The 22,354-nt window shown below is 29.6% G+C and overlaps 1 protein-coding gene across 1 annotated transcript in view; it reads right to left on the reverse strand.

Annotated features, from left to right (window-relative positions):
• The window catches only part of orb2 (cytoplasmic polyadenylation element-binding protein orb2), a 206,034-nt gene that overhangs the window by 157,691 nt on the left and 25,989 nt on the right, over nucleotides 1-22,354 (reverse strand). The window contains exon 2 of the mRNA XM_011506645.1: nucleotides 2,012-2,123. Within this exon, the coding sequence (XP_011504947.1) occupies nucleotides 2,012-2,123 (112 nt within the window). The remainder of the gene's footprint in view (nucleotides 1-2,011; nucleotides 2,124-22,354) is intronic.

Consider the following 22,354-nt stretch of genomic DNA (forward strand, 5'->3'; position numbering starts at 1 on the left):
AGCATTCAAACTATTATCTTAAATAATTTCAATAATAAAATTAATTGCACAAGAGTGACTAAAAGAAGAAGAAGAAGAAGAAGAAGAAGAAAACATCTATTTGCACAGAAAGCGTGAGCATTATGAAATTTATTCGTATGTGCTGAGTGATGAATAGGTAAGTACGGCTTATATATTAAACTAATGCCAAAGTGTTTTCAAAAGTTTGTTAGTGTGTGTGCATTGAAGAGGGAATGAAGGAACGTAGTATGATCAACGTAGTAATCAGTCTAATGCAAGTGAATATCTACATAAATCAGTAACTTCCACTACCCTTAGTTCTCTTCGATAATGTTAGCTTTCTACTTTGCAAACTTTTCAATGTGATAAGAAGCTGTAGAAATGTTTAATATACTATGGATGTATTCGCGTCATTATTGTGAATATGATTTTACCGTATTTATTCGCTGGATTATCGTTATTTTAAGAGAAATTTATTGATTTTACGTAATGTATTAATAGAAAGTCACCTAATTACTTCAACTCCAAGTTTTCTTATTGAATTTATTAGAATTTAACCGAAATTAATGGAATAATTTTTTTGTAAAATAACTTTAACAAGCTTTCATCTTAAAAAAATTAACCTAAAATTTATTTTCACTAACAGGTTAATTTGTCTTGAAAATTTGTCGTTAAAAGGTGTATATATATATATATATATATATATATACTTGTAAAGATTTGTTTATGGAGGTTTGCTGCTAATTTTAAGCGAGATTGAAGCAGTAAATTTGTGGTAAGAGCTTTTATGAATATTGAAGAAGCTTCTGATTATACTTTCATAGATCTTATAAGAGCAGCATTGGTTGATCTCGTTATAAGCTATTACTAAGTCAATAGTGAGATATTGAAAAATAAATTAATCGGAATTGTGGGGAGCATGGAGCTGGTTTACATATAAATTGACCCCAATGTTTCCACGTTCATTTTTATTGAGAAATTTTATTATCTGTGGATTTTACTGTATTACATTGAATATCGGCGATAGATATTTTCAAATACTGAATCGGACTTGTAGTGTTACTTATGGGATTACAAGATTATTAATTTTACTAATTATAAGAAAATCTTCATATATAAGCAATTATTTAATAAAGTTTTAAGTTTTCGTTAGTATATCAATGTTACGACTATTGAACATTAAGTAAGTCTGATTGTGAATAAATTTAAAAGAAATTTATTAGAAAATACTCTATAATAATTATAATAATTAATATTATTGCCTAAATAAGATACGTTAATGATATGAACAAAGATTTAAAATTCAAAACGAGATGGTTTTTATTTATTATATTTCCCATACTAAGCTAGTATATGCAATTTCCAATATGATGGATGAGAATGTAATTGCAAACAGTAGCAACTGGAAATTGGATTCATTAACACTAAGATCTGTAATATAGTAATAAGTTCAGTGAAAATTGGATGTTTATATTTATGAAAGTTGAATAGAAAGTTTCAGAAAATTTTGATTCATAAAAATTAATACGGAGTCAATTTGTTGTTGGTATTGTAATTAACTAACACATATATTTACACAATTACAGTGACATAGTATTTTTATGATACATTGATCAGTGTGTGTGTGTGCCTATAAAAATTTAACATGCAATGAATCTGAATTTTTCAAACTAAATTTGTTCTATTTTTAACTTTTCCATGACGATAAATTGGAAATTTTTATAAAAAATATCGAAACATATATAAACTATTAGCAAATATATTTATATAAGTGTCATATATTCTACTGACTAATTTCATTGATAATTCACACTACTTTATAGTAAGTATACTTATTAATGGAGAAAGTCAAACTAAATTTGGATTTTTATTTCAATCTTGCTAGAACATTATAACGTCAGATATTAAGGGGAAAGCGCTATTAAACGCTAAAAACAAATACAAATTTTTACAAAATATAAGCTATCACGAGTGTGAAAAATATGCTGTTATTAAAGAGGAAATGTCTAACCTTTGAGGTGCTCCGGTGTGTCGGTGGCTCCTGCTCTCATAATATCACTAAGGTAATGCTCCAGTGTTCGCATATTATCCAGAGGTGAATTCCCATTTGCAGTCATCCGCTCCTGTAAATAAAATATGAGGGTACTTTGGATTTTTAAGTTTGTTGACCAAGGAGAACCGTCGCATTAGGATGCTACAGATGCTGTTGCACAGAGATTTGAAATTAAGATTCGTAAATAAAATGTGACATACGTGATGAAGTAGTTTATTGAAAACAATTTCATTACGAGTTTGACATCCATTGATTTTCTATTACAGATATATAGTTTATAATATTTTTAATTGAAATTATGCAAAAAATTTTATTATCGACAGCTGTACCGTATAAATGTTCAATTTATCGAATAAAAAAGAAAAAAAAATGGAAAAAAAAAGAAAAAAAATAAGAATAGAGTGAAATTAACGTAAGGAGAAACAACTTTGTTATGTAAATTCGACATTAACAAGTATGGAGTACTATTTGTTAAAACGATGAAAGAGTAATGAACATTTATTAGAGCCAATTGGTTGACAATAATAATTACAACGAGATTTGTCAAAATTTTAAAATCAACAAAGTAATATGTACTCACTTATTGATATATAGCTATTTAAGTAATGTGATTTATAATTATTACTCATGATAAGTATTAATTTATCTAATTGCCTCTATCTCGTAACGTCTCTCAATAAAAACGTTAAGAATGCAAGGAATTATTTTTCATTTGAATGACTCACTTGAATATTCTCATACTTCGATTATTCGAAATAGTTCATAACTAACTTTATATATATGTGTGTGTGTGTGTGTGTGTGTGTGTGTGTGTGTGTGTGTGTCAATTTCGAATGAATCGATGTGAATTGAATGCAAAGATAAAAAAATCTAACTTTGAATTATATTATTATTGTTTAGGAGATTTGTAGTTTATGTAATTTATAATGATACTTTCTTTTCATAGATTTCCCTTTTCGTATATTTAATACGCTGAAATTTACTCGTGCCTGTATTATCATCATAATAATCATGTGATTAATTCGCACATAAACTGCTAAAGAAAATCATCATTGGAACTATAAGCCGAAAGAATTGTGTAAATAATTTTCTCTTCGTTATAACTAAACGTTAAAACTAATAATGTAATCGAATGTGTGAACGTGAATTTCGATATTGACGAAACGTTGAATAAATGAAGAATGAGCCAGAGTATTCATTCGTTAATAATTGAGAGGTTTAAATATAAACTTCGTCACTAGTGTAATGTCCGTACTAATGTGCGCAGGAGTTGAATCGCGAATGGGATATTTTGCGCAAAATAAGAAGCAGTTAAAAGTAACGGCCGTGACGCCAGAGACCTTGTCTTCCATCACTGAAGATGCAAAGTTCCCGAGTCATTGGACCCTACGCTTTACTGGCAAGTTCCGCGTAAAAGAGTAACTGTCCATCCCGAATGAAAAGACAGAGTTGAGGGGAACAGGTTGAATCGCGATGATGCTTTCACCGCTTGGACCGGGTCTCGTCATTGTTCTTAATCGAAATGAGCTCTCTTTCTTGGAAAGAAAAGGAAGCTTCTTAGAGATGCGTAATGCTACAACGGCGTGGCGAAAGAAAGAAAAACTTGAAAACTTCAGGCAGAATAGGTAGAAAAGAGCGGTGGAAAGGCGGGGGGGGGGGAGGTAGGAGCGGTGAAATTATTCACGAAGGATGAAATGCACTTGAGAAAGAAGGTTCATGGGAAAGGTGATTAACCCTTAATAGGGACCCGCTGAGGTTATTTTCTTTTTGCTGTGCTATTTTCTTCTATTGCGGAGCAAAAATGAGAAGCAAATATCATTAATCGCAATATATAAATCACATTGATATTTTTACCCACTTTATACTTTCATATTTTTTGTGCGTTTATAGAAAAAATTTCAAAAATCTGCAAACATTAGCATAAAAATTTTTCTTGTTAACTATAGTATGTGATACATCACATGATATTATACAAAATATATCTATTATAATAAATTGTTATTTCTTTATAAATAAATATTTATCGTGATATTTTCAATGTTTAATTTATTGAAATTGATAATTACTGTATTTTAGTTTTTACTATTTACAGGCTATTAAATATTTATTTTACAATTATAAATATAATAATGTAGTAATTAAATTGTAATAAAGATTATTATTATTATTATTATCATTATTATATTGCATATATAATCTGAGCAGTGAAGTATCATTAAAGGCAAAATTTTTAATTATTGCAAATTCCATCAAATGTGAGTGAGTGAGTGAGTTGTAAGTTTTAATTACAAAAACCAATGTACCTCATCTGATCTGCAATCTCTTAGGATTATCAACCAGCGTGAAGAAATCAATGCATCTGTCGCCTTAAAACTTCTCTATGTAAGGTTTTCCTTTGATGCGACGTGGAACAAAGACAAGTTATCAGACGTAAAAAAAAAGAAAAAACACAAGAGTAAGCAAGAGCTAGTTCAAGAAAGTTCGAAATAAAGACGAGTTACTTTCGCAATAAACCACTTGGATCATTAATCTAAAAAGAGATATACAAAAGACATTTCGCCTCCTCTTTATTCCCGATGTTCTGCAGACTATAAAAAGTTAGTTGTGGTTGCAGGTACATGTAGATGGTCGCGTTAATGAGGGATTTAGTTGAATTTCCTCTATTTGGAAATAAATATCAGTATTAACGAGAAGTAGCAGCAATAATTTAGTGATTTTTTTTTTTTTTATATTTATTTTATGACGTGATTAGTGCACACTTATTTTCTTTCTAAATTTCGTTTAACGATATCGATCTCATGCATCTTATTAAATATACACGAGAAGAAATATTCATATTCATCGGATAAAAGAAAAAGGAATTCTTATAATCTTATAATCTCATTACAAATAAAACAGTTTCATTAGTGTTTTATACAGTTTTAAAATGAAAAAATATACGAATCATATTTAAAATTAATGTCACGTGTAAAATGCGGCGAAGAAAAGATAAATATGTGATTGATTAAAGGTGAGATTAAATGAAGAATAAATTTTATATACAAATTACTAAACTAATTATTATGATTAATTTAAAATAAAGAATAATGATAGTATAAAATAAAAATTTACAGAAGTTTGTATGATAATATTTATTATAATAATTCATTCTAATTGAACAATCTTATTTAAAAATTATTAATTGTTAATATTGATGAATTTGTCCATAATTAATCAATGCTCTTTAATATTTCGGAATTTTATCAATTCAAGTTTGAACTGCTATTGCCCTTATTACAGAGACCAAAATAAAAATTAATTTAACGTCTTTATTACGCTCTTTGACGTCAACCAATTAAGAAACATAAGCCCTGTAATGAAAAATAACGACTATACGGGAAAAGCTAAAAACATTGCATTAATTTCAATAACATTGGCCGATTCATCAATATTTATTTACCATATAATTGCATTTGAATTAATTATTTCTTAAAATCTTTTTGCGAGGTAATTTCGTTGTTTTTTTTAACGTTCAAAAACTAGAAAAAATATTCTGAAAAAATCTTTGTAAAAATTTTAGAAAATTTTAGGAACCTTCTAAATTGTCCAATACTACTTCAGTCTTTCGATTTGTAATTTACATGATGATGATTTATACAATGATGTAATTGGAAAAAAAATTTGATTTAATATTTAAGCTAAACTTGCCATGTATAATACTTTTCATTAATTTTGCAAACTAATCTTATTAATATCGAATAAAATATTTCGTTAACTATATTTAAAATCGTATAAAAATTTAAAAATAAAACTTCAATAAGAAGAATTTGAAATGAAAGCGACATATAGAATAAAATATTTAATAGTATAATATAAATAGTACAATCTACAATTGCTAATTAATTATTTCTGATTTCAATACAACGTTTTATTTAATTATATGAATTAAATAGAAATTATTTTTTGAAAATTCATGATGTAATGTGTAAAAGAGAAATTCTTTACATTCGTTCCTTTACCTCGACTGAAAGGTAAGATATAATAAAATGAAAAATTCAATCGATAAGCCTATCAAAATCTAAAGATCGAACATGTAATACAAATGAAAAGTCATAGTAGAGCATTAATATTATATTGATAGAGTGGAATAGTTGAGAACAGGCGAGAACAGAATTAATTCATATGTTTTTCGTGTAAGTCTAGTAGTGAAAGTACGCGTATGATCAGACGCCAGAACTAACGATTAAAGATGATGAATCGATATTTGTTTAAGAATATTTGACAGAAAAAAAAACATGCACACATACGCTATATCTATTAATATCAATTTTTATATAATATATATTCATTCAATTATTATAAATAAAAATGTTTGGCAACTATTTAATATTAAAAGAAATTTTTAATTGCTATGACTGACTGGCTTACGAATGCTAATCTTTAAATAGAAAAAAATGTCTTTTAGAATATTATTTATAATTATATATCTTTTAATAATATTCTATCGATGAATATGTTTTACTAAATTAAAATTTTTTTATCAAGTTGTAACAATCGTTTAGTCGTTACGATTGAAAACTCAGATAATATAAAGTGTATGTAGTATTAAAAAAATAGCATATAAATAGCTATAGCTGATGCTAGAAAGGTTTATCAACAAATTTATTTATTAATTTTATTAATTCTAAGAATGCTTTAATAGTGTTGAATATCACGATTGAAAAATATTGAAAATTAAATGAACATTGTCTGTGGTAAAACCTATTGGTCCTGTTGTATTTATTAAAAATTTATTTTAAACTTTAAAAATTAACTGTCATTAAAATATTGCTATTTATATGGTTTGGAATTCTTTTAAATATTCAGTTTATGCCCGAACATAACCCTTATGATTATATAGAATTTTCTCTCGGTGATCTGCTTAAGATGAGATAAGTATTAATAAGACAAAGTAAAATATGAAACAATAGAGTAAAAAGTAACGTAAAAACATAAAATTCTCTTAATTGATTGTAAGAAATTGATAAATTAATGTAAGAATAATGGAGATGCATATAAATATGAAAAATCAAAAATATAAGGCAATGGGGATCATTTGACTTATAGTTTTCGTAAAACCTTTGCGACTCAGCACATACAATCTCGCCACCATCGCAGCTGCCAGGCCTGCGCGCCGATCCTCTTACACCTGTATTCGTAAGCGCATGCGCGCGCGCGCGCGCGCACATACACACACACACACACACAAATCTCTATCTGTATATCTATCTCTCTCGTTCAAGAACAGACAAATTTCGACGAGCGCATAGGTGTGGAAGCAAGTGGCAAAAGAGCACAGGAGCGAAGCCCCACCCCTTCTCTCTCTTGGTTTCTCTATAACTTGGAACTTTCGCAGAGAACTGCATCTCACCGATACGTATGCGCACTTACTTAGGCTCATGTATGAGCAAACACCACCTTAACACGGGGTAAAATCAATATCGAGAAAGCAGGAAGAGGTAGAAAGGGCGTCGACAGTGATATACCCCCACACCCATTAGCTGGTTGGCTCCACCCCTACCGAACTCCTCCGTTGCTAAAGTCTCCCCTCTCCGCCCCACGCTCGACTCCCACCACCGCCAAAACCCGCCACCCTCTACACGCGCGCGCGCGCGCACGCGCACAACACTTATGCTTGATTCTCTTGCGGGTTGACGTTTCGAGTCGCTCGTAAGTGCGCGTGCGCGCATATACGTGTACACGAGAATCCTCCTGCTCGTGTTATTTTTGTGAATAAATTCAAGTTGGCTCGAGAATAAATCTCGGACAAGCGTGGATTTATCTTTACGTAGCAATGTTGCATAAGTTTAACATTAGCTCTATTCAGTTGGACACTGACAGAGGGTGGAAATGCCTCTTTAGATTAATGAGCCGCAAAAGCCTCATCAAAATTCCATTCAAAATTCAGTTTTTTTTTTCTCATTTATGTTGGGCGCAGAGTGAAGCTCTATTATTCTTTTTTGCTCTATTGCTCTATTGCTGTATATTCATCAGATTGCATCGTACATATAAAGCATTTGGTCAAACTTATAATAAATATGGCTCTACGGCCTTTATATAATATTGAATACGAGTTTCCGGTGAATCGATGAATTTATAAAATTTACGCTTATTTGAAATATGAAAAATTCAATGGCGCGCGTAGGATATAAATGGAAGGATGAAGCATTTTCGTACTTGTTGGTTACGAAGATAGATAGATATATTTGGAGTGGGAAGTGGTAAACTGAAATGTTAAATAATAAATGGAAAAGACAATGTGAGCCGAATGACACGAACTCAGACGCCACGTCACACAGTTCATCATCGCACTCTCCGGGATCTTAACAGTCGCTGTGATAGTTTTAATTGACGTTCTTTTCCTCGCTTCTGCATTCGGAACATTTCTTTCCTCAGGACGAAAATAAAGTAAAGCAAATGGGGCAAAAAGACACGGGTTATACACCTAATAGGGGAAATAGAGCGCGAAGCGGAACTCGCCCCTTCCGATTGGTCATTTCCCCTCGTACGTGGTCTCGGATTGGTCGATCCCCACCTCGCGGCACCACTTTTCCTGGACAATCCCCACCGTAGTTCCTAGTCTCGAGTCCCTCCGCCAACTTTCTCATGAATGTGTATTATGGCTCACACTTGGAGTTGGCCAACCCGAATGACTGACCCTTGTTACAGCAGAAGAGAAAAAGAAGCAAAAAAGACAAAACAAAAAAATTAAAAGAAACAGAAGGGCATTTATGAGTAAAATTATGCTTATGATGGACATGTGGGAAGCATTAGCAGTGCGATAGATCGATCGAAGTTGCTATTATTATTAATAATAATAATAACAACAACAACAACAACAACAACAACAACAACAACAACAACAATAATAATAATAATATCAAATATTATTAAATAAACCATTATTGCAATCCGGGGAGCAATTGTGAATATAAAACGTGTATAAAACGTATAATCGATTAAAAAATTCTAGTCTCTAGTTTATAGTGGAATGCCTCGTATAAGCTACTTATTTAGATTAAATAATAAATAATTGCCCGAGCTTGGTAAGAAAGTGGTCGATGCTTTAAAATGAAAGCAGTTCAAAGCTCGCGTCCAATCGGACGAAATAAGATGAAAGTTTCGTGAGGCATCCGTCTGACTAATCCTTTAATATTTCGTCGATAGGATCGCTCATTGAAATTTCACAGACACGCAGTGGCGCATAAGCCGTGCCTGTGCGTGCAAGCGACGGGTCGAAGAGCAACAAAAAAAGACAGATTACGATAGAGACGAGAGCATTGGAAGAGATGGAGAAGACGCATGTGCGCGATTGACCCACTTTCCGAGTTACGCTCGGCGCGCTCCTCTCGTAAAAAGCGATAGCAACACAGCATCGATGGTAGTATTGGAGTGTCGGTGCTCCCGCTTCTCCTGACCCTCGATTCTCTCTCCTCCTGTGTTACTACGATCCCTCCCCTTCGCTCATTCTTTCTCGGTATATACACTTCGGCGAAATTATGGGCTCTTCATTCATGCGCTTTTGTTTACTCGCCATTATGAAATTTTGTGAGGTAATCGTTGGTGCTTACGATTCTTATAGCAATTTTATTCCATTGGATTATATATATATATATATATATATATATATATATATATATAGCGACTGGTTAAAGTATCCAATGATGTTTCTGCTAGTAAGTGATAATGGGTAAAATAAGGGATGATGTGATATAATGATGTGATAAGAATACGTAATATATATCGATGAACTATCGATGTTCCATCAGCGAAATTCAACATACATTTTCCATTTTCCATTTTCCATTTTCCATTTTCCATTTTCCATTTTCCATTCTCATTTCCATTTTCCAGAAGAAACATTCTCTTTGGATAATATCGATCTCTTGCATAAAACGTACTACGCATTAAAAATGTAACTACATACTTAGCGTTGCATTTTACATTTATTGTAATTTTATTGCACTTACTCGTAATTATACTCTGTATAATATATTTAACTTTATCTAAAATTAACCAATATTAATTAATATATAGTATAAATGAAGAATAAAAGCCTTAAATAAGAAGACATCTGAAATTTTATCTAAATGTTCAAATGCATTTTAGCCAAATATTTTTAACGATTATTGTAGTAGTTGGCGTATAATAATTAAATAAATGGTAAATATATAATATTTTAATGGTTTTGCAATGTTTTGTACAATATCACGAGTCTAGCTTTCGATTTTTAACATTAGAAGAATTCTTTATTGAATCGAAGTTTTTCAAAATTCAGGAAAAAGAAATTGAATCTGAAAAAAAAGTCAAGAAAATTCTTTTCCGTATTTGCATAATAATTTGTCAAATTAAATTCCTCAATATTTTAAATATTTCAATCAACCGTTTTGCTTATATTCATATTCATATATTGAACTAATTGAAAGTTTTGTTATTTAACGATAAAGTAATTAATTAAGAAAGATAATACAAATCCAATTTCACTATTTCGTTTTGTGCTACTTACTAAATTGTCCTGTTCTACTGTGACAAAGACAAATAATCTGCATGTAGCAAGTATTCAAGCCATGCCTGACTAGATGTAGATGTAGAGAGAGAGAGAGAGAGAGAGAGAGAGAGAGAGAAGAAAAAAAAAAATTAAAAAAAAAAAAAAATAAAAAAATGAAAAAAAAAAAAAAAAAAAGAATACAAATATCTACATTCCCTTTCTATGTGTAGTGCAGCATGGCCTGTATATAAATTCAGTGGAAAATGCGAGAAAACGAAAAATTGTTCTCTCTGTCTAGACCGACGCAAAAGAATTGCAAACCAATGTGCGCTGCAGAAGCGATGCGCGACAAAAACGAAAAAGACAAATAAAGCGTGTGGAGGAAAAAGAAATCCAGACAGACGGGAAGGAGAGAAAAATATGTAGGAAGCTCGCTTAGGAGCTTTTACTTTATCCTCCGGCGTAAGGCTTTCAAAATTGGCGTCAACTTTGCCTTGCGTAGCCGACGTTTCTCTTGTATTTTAGGTCAACAGTTTGCATAGACCATAATATAATGTTACGTATAATCTTTTCCAACGCATTTATTATACGTAAAACACAAAATTGCTAGCGCTCAACATCATTTATCGCAATAATTTCAGTTCTTTCGTGTTATCGACATTTAATCACAATACAAACATAATTATATAATTTTAATAATATTAAATATAATTATTTAGATAATAATTGCTTTATATCATAATAGCACATTGTCCTTTAATATGTGACATTCATATTAAAAATAGTAATAAAAAAGTAATTTGAATAAATTCTTTGTAATGTGTGCATTCCTTTTTCTCTTTCATTCTTTCTTCTTCATTCATTCTTTCTTTTAAGTAACTAATAACAAAAATATATAAATATAACGATACTATGATTAATTTTTCATATTCAATTACAGCGATTAAATTGAAATAGTATAATTTTTACAACAATTTTGCCATTTAATTTATACGTAAAATTTTGCTCCAAGTGCTTATTAAAATGTATAATTTACCAGAATTTTAAATTAATTTCGATAGAAAATTTGCCAAAAGAATATTATTATTTAATAGATTTGAATTAAAAGGAATTTTATTTAATCGCGTAACATAAATCATTTTCATATTGTACTCAAATTGAAAATATGTAAGGTTTAGTGATTTAAAAATACGGTGATTTAAAAATAATAATGATGAATTCACCCCCCCCCCCCGACACACCCACCCACCACCGCGACTCGTTCGGTAAGAATTTGGTATTTAAGACAAATATAAAATTTCCCACATTTAATTTTATTATCATTTAAAATTATACTTTAATATTTCATTTCAAATACTAGTCATACATTTGTTTGACTTTTGTTGTTATTATGTTAATGATATATTAATATAAATATTGGAATTATCTCTTCTTTTTTAATTTAACTTTGAGGATACTTTTGAATATTTCAATATAATAGAAATTAATGCAACAAAAGTGAATTGAAAATTTAAATATCTTAAAAATTATATAAAATAAGCAAAACTCCTCGGTAATATCGTTTGGATATTTTATTGTAAATTGCATTTATTAAATTTTTATTATTAACTAATTAATTTCTCGACTGATGTTTATTTATATCAGATTTCGTTTTTTATATTATATAAATTATAAATCCTCATTCGGCCAATATTCAGTTATCTTTTTTCTTCTGGTTTTTAATCTGTGTATAAAATTTTCCATATATATATATATATATATATATATATATATATATATATAATCTATAGAACGTCGATAGTAAATAATGTAATGGTATGGAATTTTTTGCGAAGAAATTTGTTAAAATTTTTCAAAATTCACACGAATTATAGCTAATAAATGGAAATAAAAGTCAAAATACACTGTACATTTTAATAAGTGATAAAAGAAGAAAAAACGGGAAATTGAGAGAAAAGGGAAGTGCCAAAGTGGAAAGACGTCGACTCGTTCCGATCAATTGTAAGCCCTCGATTGCACACGCGCAAGGAACGACGACAAACGACGCCAGTGACGAGGTTAACGCGCGTCCAAGTGAATTTCTACTGTTGGCGGCGTTGGCTGCAACAGCAACGCCGGCAACCCCCATCGATTTTTCCGGCGAGTTTCCCTCGAGCAGGCCCCGTTTTCCCCCTGCAAACGAAACGCGAGGGAGCGCGTCACACACTCACGCGTATATATGAGAGAGATTCACGCGAACTGGAAATATATTTTACAGCTCTATGTATCATGTTATAATATAATAATTGTGACTTTGTTTATTGTTTAATTCTGATTTTATTTGGGTTGAAATTTTTTTAAACGAATTACCAAGTTGTTGTGAAAATTTTCACTGACTTATCCGATTGGCAAATTTTACTTGTAATTCAACAATATAAAACCTTATAAAAGATTATGTAAATCGTTGAGATAAATACATAATATGTCTACTATTATGAAATAGTATTAATTTTTCATGTAGAATAACATGTAAAAACAAACAGCATTAACGTAAGAATACATTCCTATTTTTATGCGTAATTAAGTAGACGTAAATACATATAAATTGGAAAATACACAGGCTGGGGTGTCAAAAGTAAATAATTTTCCTAATGATGGGTGTATATAATGGAAATTGTATATAAATAGTTTTCTGTATTGCTGGAGAAACAGTTTAAAAAAAAAAAAAAAAAAAAAAAAAAAAAAAAAAAAAAAAAAAAATAGAGAAATAATTAGACTTTGGAAATTTGAAAATAAACGTTTCACAAACGTTCTATTATAATTTTCCAATTCTTTTTCATTTAATTTAAACTTCATAGTCCATTCAATTTGAATTATTTAAAGATTAAAATATTTATTTGCAAACTGAACAATTAATATGAAAGAAAATAAAAGACCCTGGCTTGATATATTTTAAAAAATACTCAACTTCATGATTTGTTTAATTATGTCTTTCACACTGTGATCAAAGTGTTGAGTTTTTTTTTTTTTTTGTTTTACGTTTTGTATTTACAATATTTGAGATAAAACATTTCTTTCTTCTTTACAAACACATGGTTTAAATTAAAAAACAAAAACAAAAAGAAAAATGAACGTTAAATTATTGCAAGTTTTAATTAATTTAATTTTTATCTCAGTTCAAATTAATTTACCATTTTTTAATAATTTTATGAGTATTATGAATATTATATTTTTGAAGAGAATATATACATATTATTTGTTAAAATTTTTCGAAAATTTAAATAAATTTTCTAGCTACACGATTGCAAGAATCTCAAAATAAAATTTTTTAAAAATTCATATAACTCAACCATCTCTCGATTAAAAGGAAACAAAATCCCTTTGATTTCATTCTATAATATGTTTTAAGTACTCATGAAAGATGCTAATATTTGGTCCCTTTTCGTTTTTTATTTTTTTTTTTAGTAAATACATGGAAAACTAATGTATTGGTTTCATTTTTCGTATGCCAGATTTTGTAAATCAATGTTAAAATTTAATTTTAAGGCAGAAGAATTATCACGTAAGAAAATCGCGGTACTACGTGTTCAATAAAATACCAAAAATTAATTTAATAGTCCTAAAATATAATCAGCAAGTTTATCTAATAAAGCATAAATAAAATAAGAAATTTAAAGATTTCATCACATCTTCATGTCAAATTAAAGCGATAGCCAAACTGATAAGAAATAATTTTATCTACATAGACAAACTATCATATAATGGCAAAATTAGTGTAAAAATTTTACGTTTTCGATATTTATTCGTGTTAGAATTTGTTGTTCTTAAAAATTAATAATCTCAGACACTAAATTCATTTACAAGGTTAAAATATAAATTTTTTTCTTATTAGCAGATGCAATTATTGAAACTTGTATATTCATAAACTTCACGAAGCCAGATTATCGGGCTAATTAATTTCTTGTATAACAATGAACGTGACCTATAAAGATTTGACCAGCAAAAATATTTCTAATAAAATTACTCAAAACTATAAAAAGCTGGACAATTTCTTTGCGGTGAGTATCAGAATATAACGGAAAATTAGCGTTCGACAAGGAAATCGATATGAAAGTAAGCCCGTAAAGCACATTTTATAAAGAAAGAAAATAAACGTATTATTTACTTAAATTACTATTAGAAACACACACGCACACATATATTTATATATATATATATATACAAAACGCAGCTTTTTTATTTACACAATGCGTCGTTATCATAAATTACTTTTTATTTCATTCTTTATGAAATAAACGCTTATAGATAAAAGATTTTATATCCAGTAAAATCGATGTATTTTTCTCACTTTTTTCGATGTACTTATTGTTATTGTTATTATTATTATTATTATTATTATTATTATTATTATTATTATTATTATTATTATTATTATTATTATTATTATTATAATTATTATTATTATTATTATTACTATTATTATTATTATTATTTTTATTATTATTATTATTATTATTATTATTGTTTTTCAGTTTGTTCGTTTTAACGAGCACGTGTATTTATGCGTTTAAAATTGTATTAATAATTTATTTAAAATTCATAATAATAAAATACTTAATGAATTAAAGTGTATGGTAGTCAGTGTAGATATTAGTGAGTTTAATCTAATGTCAAGTTACTTTGATTAGTATAAATAATAAATATAAATTGAAACGTGTTTGTTTATACAAATCCGTAAATGTTAATCGATTTAAGAAAATATGATGTGCAAGCATTTTTTAAATTAGTATTTTTTTTTTTTTTTTTTGTGAAAGCATAATATCTTGAGAATTTCTTATCAAATTCAATTCACTCCAGCGAAAACTGATAAAGTTACAAGGCCATAAAGATCAGTCTCTTAGGTCAAAAGTGACCATTAGGGACGAAGGAGCTTTTTTTATATCTAATAGATTGCTACCATTTCGCGACTAAAATATGTATACATTAATTGTGTGATATTAATAATTTATGATTATAGAAACATCTTTCAATTTTTTTCTCGATACAGTTGTTTACGAAAGAATCGCAACAACTTAAAATGCTAATAATTTTTAACAAGTACTTTAACTTATTATTTTCCCAGATGGGTTGTAGCACTTTGTTATTATACTAATTGAAAATATGCGTATTGATGAATGTAAGTGCTACATATGAAACAAAAAAAAAAAACAAAAAAAATATTTCATAACATGAAATTAATTATACACCAATGTAAGTAAATATTCAAAAGAGATGGATTTCCAGTATATTTATTAATACTTTAACGCAAATAGCATCGTGATAATTACAATTTAACTATTACCCATAAGTAATTGCAAGTTTTTTTCATGACTAATAAGGAAGAACAAAAATCTATCGATCTTTCCCTTAACAATAAAATATCTATTACAATAAACGTGAATGTCAAAATATCGCGTGAGCATTATTATTATAAAATTAACATATTTAAGTTTGTTTTTTTTTTTTTTGTATCTAATATAGGCATTTACGTATTACTGTATTAAATAATGGCTATATTAAAACTAGAATTTAGGAACAACTAGAAATATATGCGTGATGATCAGTGTATAGAAACACGAAAATATACATCGAACAAATAGTTTATGGACAATAATAAATTCATACATGATACTGATGGATGTAAATTGCACACACAAACTTTCAAATACATTAGGAATATGCATATATTCTGTTTTACATAAGATAAGAATATAGTAGAATAAAATCATTGTAATTATTATAGAATTTAATATTATAATAGTAGATTCGTAACAAAACCATACAGATGTGAATGGTAAAATATCACTTAATATCACTGATAATAATATTATTAATTAAGTTTATTAATAATAGGATTATCGATAAAAGTTCTCGCTGATTTATTAATATAAAAGCGAATATTTAAGAAAAATAAAGGAATAATTCTTCGGCACTTATTGTTTAAATGATATGTGTAATAAATTTAATATTCTATTTTAGTTTATCGAACGCAAAATAACTTTTATATAGAGTAATATATTTATCTATATATTTTTTTTTAAATTTGAAAGAAAATCTTAAGAGTTATTAACAAGTACTTATATAATAGAACTTTCATAGATTCTCGATAATTGACGTACAGTTGATTGTTACATAGAGATTCATTGTAATGTTTTGCAGTGTTCATTCTTTTGCATGAATATTTTCAAACGAAATATATCGAATTAAGTAGAAGAATAAATATGATGTAAAACCAAAACATCGACTCGTGCACTAGATTTTTTTTTTTTCTTTTTATTATGAAATTTTCAGCAGCGACTGCTTTTGAATTAGCCATTAAAAGTTATAAAACTATAGAGTCTTGTGAATTGAAATTTCTGTAGTGTCATAAAAGTTGTTAGGGGATCGGAAAACGATTTTAAAAATTGACATCCGCTAGAAAGAATGACAAATAAATATGAAAATAAAGCGAAAGATGCACGTAAAATGCGAGTAAATTCTGTTAACAAAAAAAAAAAAAAAAAAAAAAAAAAAAAAAAAAGAACACACAAAAAAAAAAAAGCAGAGCCCAAAGAAAGAAGAAAAGGGGGATGTAGTGCAGAACTACAGCGGAGTTTCAAAGCCGATAGATATAGCTATATCAAGAAAAGGATCAAAAGTAGGTCACAACGTTGGAGGACGACCAAAGGAGTTGGTTAGTTCGTTGATCCGTCCGTAGCTCGATTGTACTGCAAAAGCAGATCGAGGAAATTGGAGAGGAGGAAGAAAATGGACGAGAGTAGAGAAATAAAAAGGGATGATAGATGAAAACGTGGAGTAGAAATTGGAGAGTAACATTTGATTAAAAAGAAGGAAATAGATAAAGCGAGATGTTAAAATAGACAAGACAAAAAGGTCTTTTGTAGTTAACTTCCAAGTATAGTGGATTTACTTCTTTTTCTTCTTCTTCTTCTTCTTCAATCATTTCGGGCAAATGAACGCGTCCGATAAATATCACGCTTACATAAATCGATCATTTCGTCAAAATTTCATCAAAATCATATACAGGGAATTTGGAATTTAAGGAATGGAATATTGCGACGAGGTCGGATTTAATACGTAAAAATTTAATCATAATTATCTATTGAATATCAATCAAATTACATATATAATCATATAGTATAAGTTAATCTCCAAGTCAATGAATGATTAATTGCAAGTTCTTCTAACGTATAATTAAAAAATGTACTTTTCGCACACCAAGAGCGCGAATCCAGAAAGTGCGCTTGGTAGTTGTGACGAAAATGAAAAAGATGAGTCAATGACAATTCTAAACGATCGAAAGATGTTGTGTGAAAATGATGAAAATCACATACTAGGCAATCCGCCATCTCGATCTGCCGTATAGTCAAAAGGGACAAATCAGTTAAAACAAAAACAAAAAACAAAAACAAAAACAAAAACAAAAAAAAAAACAACAATGTTCGTCAATCCCTATTGGTATCGGAGCTCAGTAAGAGTATCGAATTAGGGAGATTAAGAGAGCCATGGGTGGTTGACGAATGTCCGTTATTATGTAAGCCATGCACGTAGGCATATATATGCAATGTCGGTATGCATTTACTTGCGTAAATAGCGACGAGTTGACGTTTATGAGGAGTATGACGAGTCGCGTGGACAATCGATTCTACAATTTCTCCTTGCGCTCGCTCCTCCTACTCCCTATTCTACTCGATATCTGCCTTTTCGGCCCACATGGCTTGAAGCTACTTGTAAAGGACCTTAGTAATTCGATGGTCATATCGCGGGCTAGAGAGGAGAGATAAATGATAAATGATAAATGATAAAATAGGAATGAGGTAATGAAGCTCCAGCCAGTCCGAGATATGGAGTTGTTGTTGCTTTGAAAGGGCAAAGCCAACGTTTGATGGTAAATCGCTGTAGTATTTCCGAAGAAAATCTCGCTTACCGTGACTGTTTGGGTAGCGTAGCGTAGGGAAGAACAGGGAAGGACAGGGAAGGAAAAACATTCCTGGGGAGAGAGTGCGAGCCTCGAATCCTTGTAGCGAGTGCGAAGTCTCGGCGCCGTTGAAGAAGAGCCGCCGAGTATCGAGTCTGCGCGGGTGTTGGCCCAACAGAGCGCTGGAGGCGAAAATCGAGGAATACTCGTGGTAGGGGGTTTGGAAGCGGTGGGAGATATACGTGGCGACCCCCGTAAACCCACTCCCACCTCCAGAAGAGGGAGACCACCTCATTTATCGGGGATTTTACGAGGGTGCGGACGCTTCTGGGACGCGACCCACATTCCTGGGGATTCGCGGGGAGCCCTTGGTTTCCCAAGTTCTTTACTTCTGGATTCTCGCATATCTTTCAATATTTTCATTTCCTCTCGATTTTTCTTCTTATTTTTCTTTATCTGCTTCTTCTGTGTCAATTAAGTATTTCATTGGACTTTGATTAAGATTTTTTATTACGGTACTTTGTGTTGTGCAATCGAAGAGCTCCAAGATATTCCGTCGACGACACTTTTCTTTTTCATATTCTACTGTATTTTAGGCCCTTGTTATTTATTATTATTATTATTATTATTATTATTTTTTTTTTTTTTTTTGTTTTTTTTTGTTTTGTTTTGTTTCTTTCGACGAGAAGCAAACTACATTAAATTTGAGTGGCTTTCTGCTCATATATATGTCACAAAGGGTAGATTTGCCTTCTATTCGACAAATTCGATCGATAAATATATGCAGGATCAAATAAATTGTTAATAAAATTTCTTTTGTCATTATTTCAAATTGTTCCCGAATATTATTATGATGACTTTTATTTTACTAATAATACTTTTTAGTACATGATTGAATTTATATTTTACTATACGTAAATTATACGATCAAACATACTGTCTACTTACTGTAGGATATTATTCGACAACTGAATATATCTTCCATTGTAAAATACTTGATATAGTAAAGATAATTGATTAACTAGGCTCGACATTTTCATTTATATTATTTATAAAAAAAAAAAAAATGAGGAGATATTTGGAAAATTTTGATAATATTCAAGCTCAATTAAATATATAACTTGTGGTATTTAAAATTTGTCTAAAAATTAAGTTATAATTTGTAATATGTAATATAACATTATGGTTAATGACTTTTTCTTACGAATTTTTCAGCTTGCTGCTATGAAAATGTGATTAAAAATTAATTTTCAATGAAAATTTTATGCTTCAACGTGGACCCAACACATAGAATATTTTTGAAAAATATTACGGAATATTACCATTTAGCTGAAAATTCATTAATTACGTATGAACAAATAAAACTTGTTGACTCTTGTATAGTAATTCTCATTAAAAAAATTTCGAATGAAAATAAATTACTGGCACATTTTCATTGAAATTGCAAAATTAATGAAAATTGTCCGTTGAATTTTTCGTATACTTTTGTTTTTACGAAATCAATGAGATTTTTTTCCCCTAAAAATTTATGAGCTATAATTCTTAATTTTTCTGGTCCTTCTGGACTTTTACGTTTCAACATCATGACACAACAAACCTACTCGCGTCACTGCAAAGTGACAGTCGAAGCTTTCCTTTCACGTACGCATTTTCGTAATATAAACACATGGAACTCATCCATCGAAAGGAAGAAAATGAAAAAGGAAGTGCGTTGGACGAGGTTGAGAACGACTGAGTGTGCTAGAGAGAGAGTGTGAGAGAGAGAGTGTGTGAGAGAGAGAGAGAGAGAGAGAGAGAGAGGACGCGAAATATATCCGGGTAAATATGTGGGTGAGCTAGGAGCAGCGATAGAGGAAGAGAAGGAAGACTCGGATACTCTCTCGTTGGCCGGTAGCCGAATAAGGGCGGGACGGGGTTGTCGGGTGAGGTGGGGATAGCCGTGCAAGTTGGTGGGGGTTAGCACAACGCTCTAAAAATCTATATAACCAGTGCCGGGTTGACCTATATAAACCAACCACCACGACCACCACCACCACCACCACCACCACTACGACCAGTAGCAGCAGCAGCAGCAGCAGCGCCTCTGCAGCAAAGTCCTATCCTACCCTCAATCACGTATTTATGATGACTTTCCATCCCTTTTTCTCATACACTGCGATGCTCTCCTTTATTTTATCCTTTCGTTATTCCCAGGATAAGGCGAAGAAACTGACTTTTCATTTGTTTTACTAGGCGCTTTTACGCTCTAGAAACTTTTCAAGTTGCTTATAGCTCGTACAGAAAGAGAGAGAGAGAGAGAGAGAGAGAGAGAGAGAGAAAGTCTAAAAATTTATGGTATTTTTAAATTTTTTGAAACCGAAGGCTGTGAATGCTTAAAGTTTTTGAAACTATGATATATTGATTATGAATAAAATGTGCCAGTGCTTTATAGTTATACTTTCCTGCGCTACCTTTCGTCTTCGTATTCTTTTTTCTTTTTCTCTTGTTTTTTAATCGATTGTTCATTCTATATGAATTGTGGAAATGTTTTCATACATTTCATTATAAATAAAAGTTGCGTGTACATTTTAGATTAATTGTGATTGCATATATTGTAAAATATTATCTATTATCTGCATCTGTATTAACATGATTATATACGTGTGTGTGTGTGTGCATATATACACATATATATTCATTTTTGTATATTTAAAATATTCAATAGATATGAATTTAAATTAACAATTTCAATTTATGAGCAAAAATATTTCAATTGTTAAAAATTCTAGTTTATTTTTAATCTGTTTTGGCATTAATTTAAATGAATTTCTATATAAGTACGTCCGTTAAAACTAAATAATTGTTCTTACGACGTTGTATACAGTAATGACATAAAGTCTTTGACGAGTTTTTCTATATAAGTGATATGTTAATATAATACTTTAGCTTACTTGTGTTCGTATTACACGACAGAAAAATAAAAAAATATTTGACTTTATTTTTACTGTCTGAACCTTATGGCGATAAAAATGTTACATTACATGTAATAATTTATAAATATTATATTGCATTTAGTTCAAAATATTTAATAAATAATTTTTTTTAGATTACATAAATCATATTATTTATATAATATGAATAAGAAAAATAAAAATTAATTAACAAAATTTAAATCATAAATAGAGTTTAATATAACATGAATTTATTCTATCTTGATTTATCGAAATTCTGTCTATGTACCTGAATATGTTAGTAGATTTACATTTTTGCTTGATACTTGATTACATAAGTGCTTGATAATCTTCATTTTATAATGAATGATCTAATAATGCCTATGATATATTTGTAATAAATAATTGTGATAAAATTTGTATGTAAAATTTTTAGGTAAAATGACGTTAAAGACGAGAAAAGGAAAGGAAATTTTTAGAAAAATTTTTATTCATATTGTAACTCTTGATAACATAAATCATATTCTGTTGAAATATTATCATTCTATGTAATGGGACTATTAAATTAATCAATATAAAGTAAAAACATTTAATAATAGTGTGCAAATAAATGAAAGGGCGATACGAATATCTTTAAATAGCGAATATCTTTAATTGAAAATAAAAATAAAAATAATTCAAATTAGTAAAATTAATAAATATATTATAAATAAGTTATTCTTTCGATAGATGAAGCAAAATATATCTTGCTTTGACCAAGAATATACGTTTGAAAATTAAGACGTTAATGCACTTTGAAGCTACTAGTATAATTGTATTTTTAAAATATAAATGCTTTCTTTACCTTTAAAATAGATTTCGGAATGGTTACTATACACATGAATATAGTCTAGGTAATGGCTTACATTGTCAAATTAAAATAGAAAATA

The sequence above is a fragment of the Ceratosolen solmsi genome, unplaced genomic scaffold, assembly GCF_000503995.2.
Source record: "Ceratosolen solmsi marchali unplaced genomic scaffold, CerSol_1.0 scaffold6, whole genome shotgun sequence".
In the NCBI taxonomy this organism is placed as follows: domain Eukaryota; kingdom Metazoa; phylum Arthropoda; class Insecta; order Hymenoptera; family Agaonidae; genus Ceratosolen; species Ceratosolen solmsi.